At 38.1% G+C, this 13,350-nt stretch overlaps 2 protein-coding genes across 8 annotated transcripts; both read left to right on the plus strand.

Moving 5' to 3' along the window:
• Positions 1–52: 52 nt before the first annotated feature.
• Positions 53–4,064, plus strand: LOC126787882 (pentatricopeptide repeat-containing protein At5g27110). Of its 7 annotated transcripts, none has more exons than XM_050513792.1 (4): positions 53–2,365; positions 2,900–2,971; positions 3,090–3,143; positions 3,343–4,064. In XM_050513792.1, exon 1 carries the CDS (start codon positions 82–84, stop codon positions 2,182–2,184), a length of 2,103 nt encoding a protein of 700 aa, XP_050369749.1. In that variant the 5' UTR covers positions 53–81; the 3' UTR covers positions 2,185–2,365; positions 2,900–2,971; positions 3,090–3,143; positions 3,343–4,064. The 7 variants fall into 7 exon arrangements, with proteins under 7 accessions (XP_050369749.1, XP_050369751.1, XP_050369752.1 ...); XM_050513794.1 differs by having other exon boundaries at positions 3,384–4,064; XM_050513795.1 differs by having other exon boundaries at positions 53–2,369; positions 3,090–4,064.
• Positions 4,065–5,141: 1,077 nt separating this feature from the next.
• Positions 5,142–8,063, plus strand: LOC126787931 (uncharacterized). The gene is made up of 3 exons (XM_050513852.1): positions 5,142–5,271; positions 5,913–5,950; positions 7,678–8,063. Exons 1-3 carry the CDS (start codon positions 5,199–5,201, stop codon positions 7,789–7,791), a joined length of 225 nt encoding a protein of 74 aa, XP_050369809.1. The 5' UTR covers positions 5,142–5,198; the 3' UTR covers positions 7,792–8,063.
• Positions 8,064–13,350: the final 5,287 nt, after the last annotated feature.

Here is a 13,350-nt window from a genome sequence, read left to right on the forward strand (position 1 = left end):
AAAACCACCTTGCTTCCCCATGTAATAATGCTAGAAGTAATAAATGGCATCGATGACTCGAAACTTGTTCATTAGAAAACAATGGAGTCCGCCAAACTTGCATCCCTCTTACGAGCCTGCAGCATCACTTCCAAGTCTCTCAGAACCGCCAAGCTCATCCACCAAAAGATACTCACCCAAGGCCTCCTAAACAACACCCACACCCACACCCTCCTCCTCTCCAAAACCCTCGTAGAATGCTACCTCTCTTTCCACTTGTACCCTTGCGCAAAGCTCGTCTTCCAATCCATCCAAAACCCTTGCACCATTTCCCTGTGGAACTCCCTCCTCACCGCCTACACCAAGAACCACATGTACGCCGACGCCCTCGAGCTCTACGGGAGGCTACTCCGCTACCCTCATCTGGGTCCCGACACTTACACCTACCCAAGTGTTCTCAAGGCCTGCGGTGCGTTGGGTGCACTCCGTATCGGGAGGATGATCCATAACCATCTCCTCAAGGCGGGTTTCGTATCCGATGTCGTCGTCGCGAGCTCTCTTGTGCCCATGTACGCGAAATGCAGTGCGTTTGGTTGTGCGGTCCAGGTGTTCGATGAAATGCCTGAGAGAGATGTGGCGTGTTGGAATGCTGTTATTTCGTGTTATTATCAAGACGGGCAGGCTGGGAAGGCCATGGAGATGTATGACAAGATGAGGGGTTCCGGGTTTGAGCCCAATGTAGTAACGATCACTACTGTTGTTTCTTCATGCGCCAGGCTCTTGGATTTGGAGAGAGGTAGGCACATTCATGAGGAGTTGATACGAAATCGAGTCGTTTTGGATTCCTTTGTTACTTGTGCTCTGGTGGACATGTATGGGAAATGTGGCTGTTTGGATATGGCCAAAGAGGTTTTTGAACAAGTCCCGAGAAAGAATGTCATTGCTTGGAATTCCATGATGGCAGCCTATAGTGTAACAGGTGACAGTAAATCTTGTATTGTTCTTTTAAGAAGGATGATTGATGATGGAACTAGTCCCTCTTTGATTACTTTTAGCAGCATTTTGTTGGCTTGTTCAAGATCGGTCCAACTTCAACATGGAAAATTCATCCATGCATATATGATAAGAAACTGTGTAGAGGCTGATATTTATATTTACAGTTTCCTTGCCGATCTCTACTTTGTGTGTGGAAGTACTTGGTCTGCTGAAAAAGTATTTGGAAAGATGCCCAAGGCGAATGTGGTTTCGTGGAATGTTATGATTTCTGGATATGTGAAAGTAGGCAATTATTTTGAGGCTCTAGGTATATTTGAAGAGATGAAAGAAGCTGGTGTAAGGCCAAACGCAATCACAGTAACTAGTATCTTATCGGCTTGTTCACAGCTGACAGCACTGGAAAAGGGTAAGGAGATTCACAGAACTGTTGTTGATAGTGAATTGGAAACCAATGAAATAGTCATGGGGTCTCTCCTTGACATGTATGCTAAATGTGGTGCGGTGGATGAAGCGCGTAGTGTTTTCAATAAATTACCTAGTAGAGATCTTGTGTCATGGACCTCTATGATCACAGCTTATGGGTCTCATGGTCAGGCTAAAGAGGCTTTAAAGGTATTTAAAGAAATGCAACAATCGAATGCAAAACCAGATGGAGTTACTCTTCTTGCAGTGCTATCCGCTTGTAGCCATGCTGGACTAGTCGATGAAGGTCATCGATATTTCAATAAAATGATCAGTATATATGGAATTGAACCGAGAATAGAACATTACTCTTGCTTAATAGATCTTCTTGGGCGTGCTGGCAGGTTGAACGAAGCTTACCAAATCATCCAAAGAACTCCACAAACTATGGAGGATGTTGACTTGTTAAGTACACTACTGTCTGCATGTCTTTTGCACAGAGATCAAGATTTGGGTCTAAACATTGCAAAATTGCTAATTGAGAAGAACCCTGATGATCCTTCAACATATATTATGCTATCACATAGTCTTGCTTCTGGAAACAAGTGGAATGAGATGGGGAAGGTGAGACTAAAGATGAAAGAAATGGGATTAAGAAAAAATCCTGGGTGTAGCTGGATTGAGATTAACAAGAAGATACAGTCTTTTTTTGTTCAAGACAAATCCCACCCAGAATCTGAAATTATATATCAGTGCCTCAAACTTCTTAAGACTCACATGGATGGAGATGTGGTAATTTCGCATTAAGGATCTGAAATAATTCATTCTATATAGAATTATTTACTTAAATTTGAGCTCCGGGTAGGATTTGGAGATGACAATTGGTAAAGAAAGTTGATGGTTATGAGATTGTGCATATTGGGATGTCTCAAATGGATAGGATGGCTTCTGATGTTAGCATGACCGCCTGATGGAAAAATACATCAAAGTAGGTAATATATACTATGATCAAGATTCCATTTGTTCTGCGTTTAGTCTAATTACATGTGTTGTTTTATGGTTTTGCTTCTTCAATTGTTTATGCTTAGGTTATAATGATTTCTTTGATTATTTAGAAGATAGTTATAACTTTTGATTGAGTTGTATTGTTTGCTTAGGTTATAATGATTCTGATTATTCGTAACCTTGTATTGCAATCGATTAACCATTGATAGAACTTTCCATGCCTGATCTATGAAGTTACCTGATTACATGATAATTTGGTAAAGCTATAAGATTCTGTGTTCTAGGAAGTAGTGAAAGTTAGTGTGAAACTGTTAAACAGGTTCTTGATACCATAACACAATTTAAATACATAATTCTATGTCTGATGTCCTTCCTTTCTCATCTTTGAAATCTGTTCTTATTCATGTTCTTAACTTACTAGATTGGGGATTTGTTAATTGTCTTGCATTGTTCTTTTCATTACTTGTCTCCTCACTGACTGAAAGTGCTGAAGTTGGATTCTTGAATTTTAAACCAGGCCATTACTACTTTGCAGAAAGGAACTTACTTTCTCATCTACAGACATGTTCTCCCCTTCCACCTGTCTACTGTAAGTTTACTCCTGAATATTATATTTCAAAATCGTCTGTGTGCCTTCTTCATCTTACTTTTTTTGATAATCCAACACCTTACACCTTATGATGACTCCGTTCTTGTTTGGCTCTCAGTAGTGGAGGAAGAACACCTTAAACAAGCCTAGAATCATGTCTGAATCACACACTGTAAGTGTTTCTAAGAGTAGTGAGTACACACACCATCCATATATCTGTACCATTGGTGTCACTGTAGTATGAAGTTGTTATGTTGTGAGTACACAAAGAATTGCATATCATTGCTACTATGTCATTGCTCTTGCTCATTAAGTTTGTTTATTAAGCTTCTTACTATGATTATTTACCTATTTAAATATTCTGAATCTAGTGATAATGCAACACTGGCTCTTTCGTTATAACTACCATTAGATGTAGGCCTCATCATTTAGCATGCGGATCCGAAAAGCCCGCGGAGGCCCAGGTGTCATTGCAGCCTTCTAAAATTGAGAGGAGTGCTCTCCCAACCTCCGATTGTTGTGGAGGCTCGGATCGAGGCGATTGCGATAACTTTTGTTTTGCTGTTGGGGATGGAGGACCTCGTTGATCTCCCAAGAGGAACAGGAATCAGACTGTACTAGAAGGATTGGCCACCGTCCACCAGGGAGAACGGAGATGGTGGCTGGGAAGAGGATGAACTCCCTTTCGACTGAGACCAGATTCGGGATTCTAGGGTCTGAAATACCAATGCCATAGGACAGTTCGAATTTCAGCGGAGTTCGGCGGCGTACATCAGCTACGTGCTGGAGATAGTATTGTCTAAAGGAGTTTGGGCACTAAAGGCAGAGCCAGCGAGCTTAGCCGGGTAGAGCAAAGGAAGAAAGCCGGAGCGAAAGGGTTTGATTTTTGTTTTTGGATCTGAATTTGTACTCATACTTGCATGGGCTTGAACTCTGATCAGTGAGTCTTGAACGGGAGTTCTGTTCTGTCTTTGAGTAGCTTGCAATAGGCAATAGAAAGAGGTAGGACACTACGACTTCTTTGCCTGAGCAATAGTGTTAAGTTTGTTCACATACTTGATTTTGAATTATTTGTCCGTACACCAATTGAGGTCCCAAGGCAAATGTGTAATACGTTATTATGGGATTAGGTAACATGTTATTTAGCTTCTATTAATGCAAGCTCTCAATGAACTTATACGCAATCAGTAAAGGTACCAGTCATGATTGTCATGGTGCTTGAAACCTCTGCTCAACATATTGTGAAGCTCCACACATGATGCAACGTGTCTTTTGGCAATTGTTCTTAGCAATACAAGTTATCTCAATTTCGAAAAAAAAACCATGAATCCTAAAACAAGCATATATTTACGTTCAATTTATCGAAACTTCAATTCCATTATAATTTCCATATATTTTCTTTACCTCTAACTAAGAAAACACAAGCAAAAACAAAAAAGATGAGCTATGCAGGCAGGGTTGTGGCCATATGAGACACTGAAACCTGGCTAAATATTATGCCACTTTCAATATATAGCCTTTTTTGTGAATAAGAATATGAGATTTGTTTGAGTGAGACATGACATGAGACGGAATGAGATGAAATTGTGCTAATCTCGCGTTCGGTCCCACTAATTGAACTCCATACGGGATCGGGACAAGACTTGCTCAATCCCGCCATCCCCGAATTTGAATAAAAATTTATAATTTTCAATTTCTCATAAAAAATCAATATTTTATGATAAATTTTGAATAAAATAATTGCATAGGATGTTTTGAAGTATTATCAATTACCGTTATTTTATAAAATATTTCAAAGTTTAAAGTTCTCAAAAACATAAATAACTTTCATTTCGGCATAATGATATAGCAATTTCAAGTTTTTATTTCGAATTGGGATGGAACGGACCTAAACGAGACTTGAGGTATTAGTCTCGCATTTCATCGCACCGTAATTAAACAGAACAGGACCATGACCGGGCTAACCTGTCTACAATTCAGTCTCGTCCCATCATGCTGAATTTCGAGACTAGATCGAGATTACAGGTTTCTATGTCCCCCTAAGTTTGAGAAACTATGATTGTCAACATGATTTAGGAGGCATTGTGTAAATGTTAAGGTGTCAAGAAAAAGTATTCCGAAAGAAGTAAATATATGACGACTCTTTCTAACCCAACATAAAACCAATAAAACCCCTCAGTCCTCACACTCAGACACTAGTCCTTCTTTCGCCGCACCTATTTGAGAGATGGCCAAGGACAGCTGTTTGAGTCGCATGGCCGCCGGCGCAGCTGTCGGCGGCGCTGTTGGTTGTGCCGTCGGTAAGTCTCTTTCACCTCCTCTGCCTTACTTCAGTTATGTTTGCTTTTGTTGTCTTTCCCTATTTGGGTATGTCAAATTTTAGTCGATTTGGTTAGTTTCTGATGTTCATCTTGAATATTTTGTGGGCTTTGGATTTTCGGTATGAACTGGAGTTATTTTTGTGTTTCGGGTTTTGAGTAATTTGGTTGAATGAGGCACATCATACCCTCAATTGGTGAGGGAGTAACGAAGAGGGGTCAACATTAAGGATGACAAGATGTCTTCCTTATTGTTCTCTATACGCAGAAGTATTCCTTTCTTAGTGGAGATCGTCAAACTTTCGATTCAGCATAATCTCTGAGTTGTGATTTCCTATTACAATGTAACACTCTTTAACATTTGAGTCAAGTTAAAGCTCGAACAAGTTGGGTTCATAACTGGTTATTGCCTGTTATTAGTAGAATGGGTTGGTGATCTTAGCGCACCACTTCTGTCATAAGTTTCTCGTCATGACCGGACTTCTTGGATTGAATTTTTGTTCACACATGAAAACTGGGATGGATATTGTTTGTTGTAAGTGAAGCAACTAGTTCCAAAAGCAGTTATGAATGTGAACCTCGAACCAGAATGATGTTTTATCTGACTATGTTTTTGTATCCAGGTGTGATGTATGGGTCATTTGAGGCTATACGGTGTAAGGTACACTCTTAAATCTCAAGACTGAATAACTCATCTCTTATCTTTTTTTCAGTATACTTTACATGCCTTATGCTTGTCACATAGTTACGTAACCTGAATTTTTAATTTATTCACTAGCTTATTTTTATTTTAATATTACTTTTACCATAGGCATTTCTGAATACCGAATGATAATATAAGAGTGTTCCTGTAGATGGTAATAGTATTGGTATTGTGATAACATGAATGTAAAAAGTATCTGTTTTGTTTTTGTGTTAAATAGTTCCTAGTCATGTAAAAGGCTTGCAGTTTGTCTCCAGTCACCACTCACCACCCCTTTCTGTCTGTCTTTAAACTTATCCTTACATATCACCCATGCCAACGAGCCGTTAACAATTCAAATAAGCTTGTCATTGATCAGCAACCTCCAAAACGACTCAAAAAGGTTGCGCACAACTTCCTTGCAATTAAGTACTGCAAAACTGATGCATATGGACCTAGGATGAATGACTTGTGTTCCTTTTTCTTAAACTACAAATACGATTTATTCTTTCATTTTCACAAGCGTGAAAAATGTCGTTTGGCATACAGATTTTGTAATTACCCAATATTCTATATCGTGTGCTTTGAACAAAAATATTAGAAGTAAAGAAGTGATGGAAACTGATGTCACTTAGTCAATTGATGGACAATACTAATTCATATTGTCCATATCTTCAGTAGGTTTTAAATTTCAGTACTGTTGTGTGTCTAGTTGGATACTCCAACTCTCCGAGTAGCTCCAGGCCTCCAGTACTCATCCAGCAGTGGTTCTGGGGTAATTTAGATATACCCTAGGGCTCATGAATTGAGTCAATAGACTGAGCTGATAGGTTTTGGAAAAGATTAGTTCTTATGGGGACGTTTGTTACATGGGAGTGGACTGCTGTAGCCCACTTTGCTTACTCCAATTTAAACAAACCCATGTTTGGTAACACTTGGGACTCTGTTAGGTTGGCTTGAGGAATCCCAAAGACCTCAAAAACTTGTCTTACACAGCGACCCCTAAAACCATGGGATTGTGCAAGACCAAATCTCATTCTTCTTTTTGTTCTCAATTCTGGGTATCTCTTCTCCTCTCTCTCTCTCTCTCTCTCTCTCTCTCTCTCTGTATATTTCAAATCTCAAGCTCCCGAAAAAAAAAAAAGGATTTCTGGAATTGGGCAATTGGGCTTGTGGTTCTATTGGCTATTTGTTCTGTTTCTTAATAATTGAGAGTAAAACTAAAGTCTCATTGAGTTTTACACGTCTTTGTTTGATTAATTCTGGGCTAATAGCAAAACGATGAGTTAGCTATTTGGTGTTGTGATTTATGGGCTTGGAATTGCTATCAATTTTGGGATTAAATTTCTGGGTTTGATACTTGTGTGTCTTCTCTTCTGTTGGCATCGTTCTCACTGATAATTCTGATTCTTCTGGTCAAGTTTTTAGTCCAAAATCCAAAGTGCCAAACACGAGTCAGGTCTAAGGCAAAGATAAGTAAGGCTTGAGGAATGCAGGCTTCCAATAGAAATTAAGCCCGGGTATGATAGTACCAAGTAACAAACGCCCCCTATGTATCCTTGGTAATACCTTAATTAGAACCTCATCTACTTTGGCAGTTATACGCCATCACTTACATGCAAAAGCAAAGTGGTAATTAGAGTGACATGCTTGAAAAGTGAAATGATATGCATGTACATTTTATATATATCTACTGGCTGATACAGGTGCCAGGGGTAGAAAAGATCAGGTTCGTTGGCCAGAGGACAGTTGGCACTGCAGCTCTTTTTGGTATATTCTTAAGTGCTGGATCATTGATACATTGTGGGAAGTCCTATTAAGCTCGTTTGCTGCCTTGTAGAATAAAATGAAAATCTTGTTCTATATACAATGACGTGTTGAATGTTGAGTTATACAGTATGGAGTTGAGGGTGATTAGTATTTATGTTTTCTTGTTTATCCTCTTATTGTTATTTCGGCCAGCAAGTCAGATATTGTTTTCCAGTTTATCAATATTTCTGGTGGCAATGATTTGAGTTCTTAATCTGTTTGACTCAGAAGCTTCCTTGATTACATTATTCCACAGGCAATGATAGAGCACAGCATTGTCATTCATCTTTGTTTATTATGATGATTAGTGATCCATACTGATGGCAAAAATTTACGGACCTTTGTCCAAGTGTACTAGGCAAGCATGCTCCCTCTGCTAAGAACAATTAAATTGCGAGTTTCATAGGATCCTTCTTATGGGTGAAGTATTAAATTCTCTTAATAAGTTGAGGGTCAAGATATTTCCTCATATGAATACTAGACCTGGAATTCGTTTGAAATGCAATCTTGCCTTTCCCCTGATTTATCCACCCTCTATTGTTGTCTCAGAACTCGACGATAATGACTTGTACTAGCGAGAGCGTTTTGGCCCCCGTGAAGGATTTTTGTTCCTTCGAAACAGAAATTCTAAGACTTCCGCCTTTTGCTAACAGAAGATTCTGAAGCCATAGAAAAGAAATAGTCTGTACTCACGAAAGGGGGAAACTTTCATTTGAACAAATAATAAAAATGCACAAACCAAATTATGTGTACGAGTTTCCCTTGTGACGAATGGAACAAACAAGTATATCATAAGAAATTTGGGATTTCCCTTACAGATGACAAACCAGTTTAGTTCTGGGAAAACACTGGAAGGATTAATCAACAGAGAACGTAAACAACATTTTTACAAATATTTTCAGCATGGTTTTATAAATTACAAGAACGCATATCTATAAAACCCATTAATTTCATCCCATCTTTGTGAGGCATCATCTGTCCCAACTCCCAACTACGTACGCCAATGAATTTTCTTCTTATCATCTAAACTACTGATAGAGCGTTGGTTAGAACATCTATAAAATATCCTGAAAAACATCATCGTTAGTATAGAATAAGCAAATATCGTTCAGTCCGGGGAATTAAAATGACCTCAAAACGTATCATATTATTGGGGGATTTGATTTGGATTCTAAAACTACTACTTAAAATAAATCATAAATTACTTATATACAATTGATTTACCACTCATCACATAACCAAAACACGAATTCTACTCATGAAACACGTATGACATGCACAAAACAACCAATAGGCAGCATTAATTTTTGATTCCTTCTTAGTCCATTTTAATTCCAATTCTAATTAGAGCCCGGAGCGGTTCATCAAATCGTTAAGACTTCTTAATTATTTAGAATCAACGAAGCGTTCAATCCTAAACATATGCTAAAAAGAGTTCAACATAACGAAGCGTACTAGTTAAACACAAAGAAGCACATAAGCACATTAAGTCGAATTGGAGACATGTAGGCAAACATGGCGTCACTCATCTTGATTAAGCATGCAAATTCCTAGAACTATCACAACCCTATACAAGTACCAATTATTGAAAACACGAAGCGCATAACTCAATTAAAGATTACTTTGGTGAATGAAATTGCAACCTTATGAGAGCCATGGTCGTGGCTTCCTCAAGCATTGATTTAGATGTACAAGTTCATGGAATTAATCAAAATAAAACCTAAATTAATTCGAAAATCCTACTGCCCTTAGTCATAACACACGGCATATATACACATTCATGAGTTTATACAATCAAAACATAAAACCAAATAAGTCTGAAAATATGTTCTTCATATATAAAACCAAAAAGATCATCCAATAATTCATACAATGAAATAGAAAATTTCAGAATACCAAAATAAAAATTACAAGCCATGGATGAATCACACATTAGAAACCTTGAAGGATTCGGCAAGAATGAGTTCGGTATGGAGGAGGAGGAAGGGTAGCACGGCTATGGTGGTGATGGATGAAGTTTGTGGCTTGAATTGTCTGGATGTATTTTGGCAGAGGTTCGGCTTAGCTTTGTGAATGAGAGGTGATGCCTTTTTTGTAGTGAAGCCGTGCCTTATATAGAGGAAGGAGGGGAAGAGAGGCTGCATGGCATATGGGCTGATCCAAGTGAATGCACAGTTGTGATCTCTCTTCAATGAATGCATCGAATGGTTATCTTGTTTCCTTGATAATTTCAGCCTTTATCTCCTTGTTTTGCTCTAGATAGATCACGGCTGAACTCCTCAATTTTCTGATTTGAATAGGCACGGCATCTCTTGATCACATGAGAGGATAGCACTGCATCTTATCCCTTTAGCTGATTGCAAGGCACGGCTTAGACTCCTATTTTCTCTCAAGAGCTTCACACGGCATGGACTCCTTATTTATCTCATGAATTTACTGAATTGTCCCATGCATTATCCTATATAATTTCTGAATAGGTGGCACATCATCTCCTTTTTATCCTCATGTGTAGATAGCACGGCTAGGACTCCTTCTCCTTGGCTGAATGGATTACACGGCTCCCCTCCTATAAATTCTCAAGAGTCTTGCATGACAAGAACTTCTTCTCCCTTTTGGATTTGGACTTAAGCCGTGAGGAGCTCTCCTTGTATCACATGGATTCCTTGTTTTCCTCTAGCCGTGAGTAGCTTCTTCTTCAAGCACCTTGCACACGGCATAGGCTTCCTAATATTCCTTGAATTATCTCTTAGTACAATCTGAAAATAAGAAAATAAAAACATAAGTAAGAGATAATGTATTTCGAAACTTATATCTTAATCTAGACATTTGTTGTCTTACAAAGACACATGTAATAGATGAGCTCACCTAGATTAGAAAAGTTTCTAATTTGCAAAAAGGAAACTTACTAGAACAAGTAAGTTACTAGAACATGAAAGTTCATTTAGGAAAGTTTTGTAATAAGAGTTTGAGTTCAAGTATGACTCTCCTAAATGGTACGTTTCCTAGTCTAACAATGATTCCTAGTGCAAACAAGACTCTCAAGATATCGCCAATGCAACCAAAACGTAGAAAGATGAAGACTCCTAATCCAACTAGGTTTCCTAGTCCTATAAGAATTCCTACTCAAACTAGGATTCTAGACCAATTCTTCGTTTTAAACTCGTTTAAGCACAAAGACACATCCAATACCGTCCAAGACTCCTATTATGACTCAATGGCTCGATATTACAACAATAAGGGCTCAGGAAAGTACAAATAGAGGTAAAAACATATTAAGAACGTCGCACAAAGTGCTCCTATCAACTACCATTGTTCTGGAGGCACACAACATATATTTGTGGTTGTTTGGGACACAGATTTTTGAGAAGCAAGTAGCTTGCAATTCATTGCTCACTACATATTGTTATCCAATGCATAACTTCTTTGTAAGCTTTTCCTTAATGCATGTACTCGATCAAAGACTGCTGCTTTAGAAAAGCCCCAAAGCATGGCTGATGTTATTTTATACTTTGAACGTTAGGGATTGTTGTTAGGGATTTTTGTAAGACTTAGTTTGAACATGAATACAATTCATCTACATATGACAACTTGTTATTGCTCACAGAATGAGTAGTCGAGATAAAGTATGACTCCTTATCCATGTTAATTATGTTTGTGATAGAATTTCACTAACATGACAGGAAATCTATTTACTTAACAACTAAGAATAAACATGTAATAAAGATATAGTGAACCAGTTGTAATTGGTTCATCAACCTCTTATGCGGAGGGCTCTATTACTTCTGCTCTCTACAGGGCCCAAAATTCCAATTTTTTTTTCTGTTTGTTTGTTTATTGATAATAAATTTAATATAACTAATAAAGTAAAACCACAAACCACACAATCGTGTTCTCCAACTGACCCTTGTTGATCAGTCTTCTTCTCTCTTTTTTTCTACAGCCTTCAATTCACAATCTTTGTTCCAACTTCCAAGAATCTTTTTTTTTTCTACAACCTTCAATTCACCCTTTTTTTTTATAAGGGCCCTTTTTTTTTCTTCACACCGGGCCTCAAATCCCTTAGGATCGGCCCTGGCTCTCTATATATACGTGATCCATGTAACCTCTCTAATACACGAGCTATTCATAATCTTGCCCCATAGATAGAAGCTTTAGAGAGAATCACAGAAGATCAGATATGCAACAATAATTGTTCTCTTATAATATTAATTGTTTTTGTTATATGTTTATTGAATGTGCAATCGTATGATTTTATTTGATAGTCTGTGTACTTATAACAATTGTGGCCAACTCATTTGATGTTTCATACTATTAATTGTGTGAAACAATAATTGTTCTCTTATAATATTAATCATTTTTGTTATGTGTTTATTGAATGTGCAATCATATGATTTTATTTGATAGTTTGTGTACTTACAACAATTGTGGCCAACTCATTTGATGTTTCATACTATTAATTGTGTGAAACAATAATTGTTCTCTTATAATATTAATTATTTTTGTTATGTGTTTATTGAATGTGCAATCGTATGATTTTATTTGATAGCCTGTGTACTTAAAACAATTGTGGCCAACTCATTTGATGTTTCATACTCACAAAGAATTTTTTTTATAAATGGTACACGAAATAAGACTATTAATAAGGTACATCAAATTCTAAAATATGGATATTAGTACACCCAATTACCAGTTACCGCTCACCATTTGTACACTACGTTGATAACGGTGTTAACTTGATGTAATTAATTCACTCATTGAGGGTATTTTAGTACCTAGAGTTTCATCTCTCTTTCTCTCATGCCACAATCTGAACCCTTTCTCTCATTCCTAAAAACACAGAATCTTCCTCTCAATCTCTGCCAGCTGCTTCCATCACATATACTCCCAAATATACTCCACATCCAAAATCACATGATTCACATATACTAGACTTAACCAGTTATAATCCTTACCAAAATCTTAATTCGCATACCAACCACATTCCCACAATGATCACCACAGCCCTGCGCACCTTACCAAATGTTGTTTTACTCAGAGGAATTGGTGATGACTGTGGCAATGTTGGTGGCGGAGTCGAAGCGGCGCTCGTAGCGTGCATCGTCCTCAATTTCTTGTTGGGCCTAGTGGCGAGGACTTTGTCAGTGAAGGTGATAAGATGAGGACGGGTCATGGCAACCTTGGCAGGGGTGAGGTATTGATGTTGATGTTTATAATCGGAGGTGGAGGAAGAGATCTAGTAGAAGGCAATGATTATGAAGTACGTGGGAGGGGTGTGGAGTGTTAATTCCGACATCAATACCAACCATAGCTTCAGTCATTTTCTTTCAACAAGAAGCTGCAACGACGTCGCCTGATTATTGAGATCTTCAATTGTGAGCGTAGAAATTCTTGAATATATATTTAAGCTTAGCAGCCACACGCGAAAGCCAGAAGAAGAAGTGAAGGGAAGCGCGGAGACAATGTTGTTTTGAGGGTGGTTGTACTAAATTGTAATACGCAGGATAGATTGAGGACACCAAAATACCCTTCAAAATATGCAAGGTGTTACTCAAACTAACGGCGTCATTGAC

Source organism: Argentina anserina, chromosome 3, assembly GCF_933775445.1.
Source record: "Argentina anserina chromosome 3, drPotAnse1.1, whole genome shotgun sequence".
Taxonomy (NCBI): domain Eukaryota; kingdom Viridiplantae; phylum Streptophyta; class Magnoliopsida; order Rosales; family Rosaceae; genus Argentina; species Argentina anserina.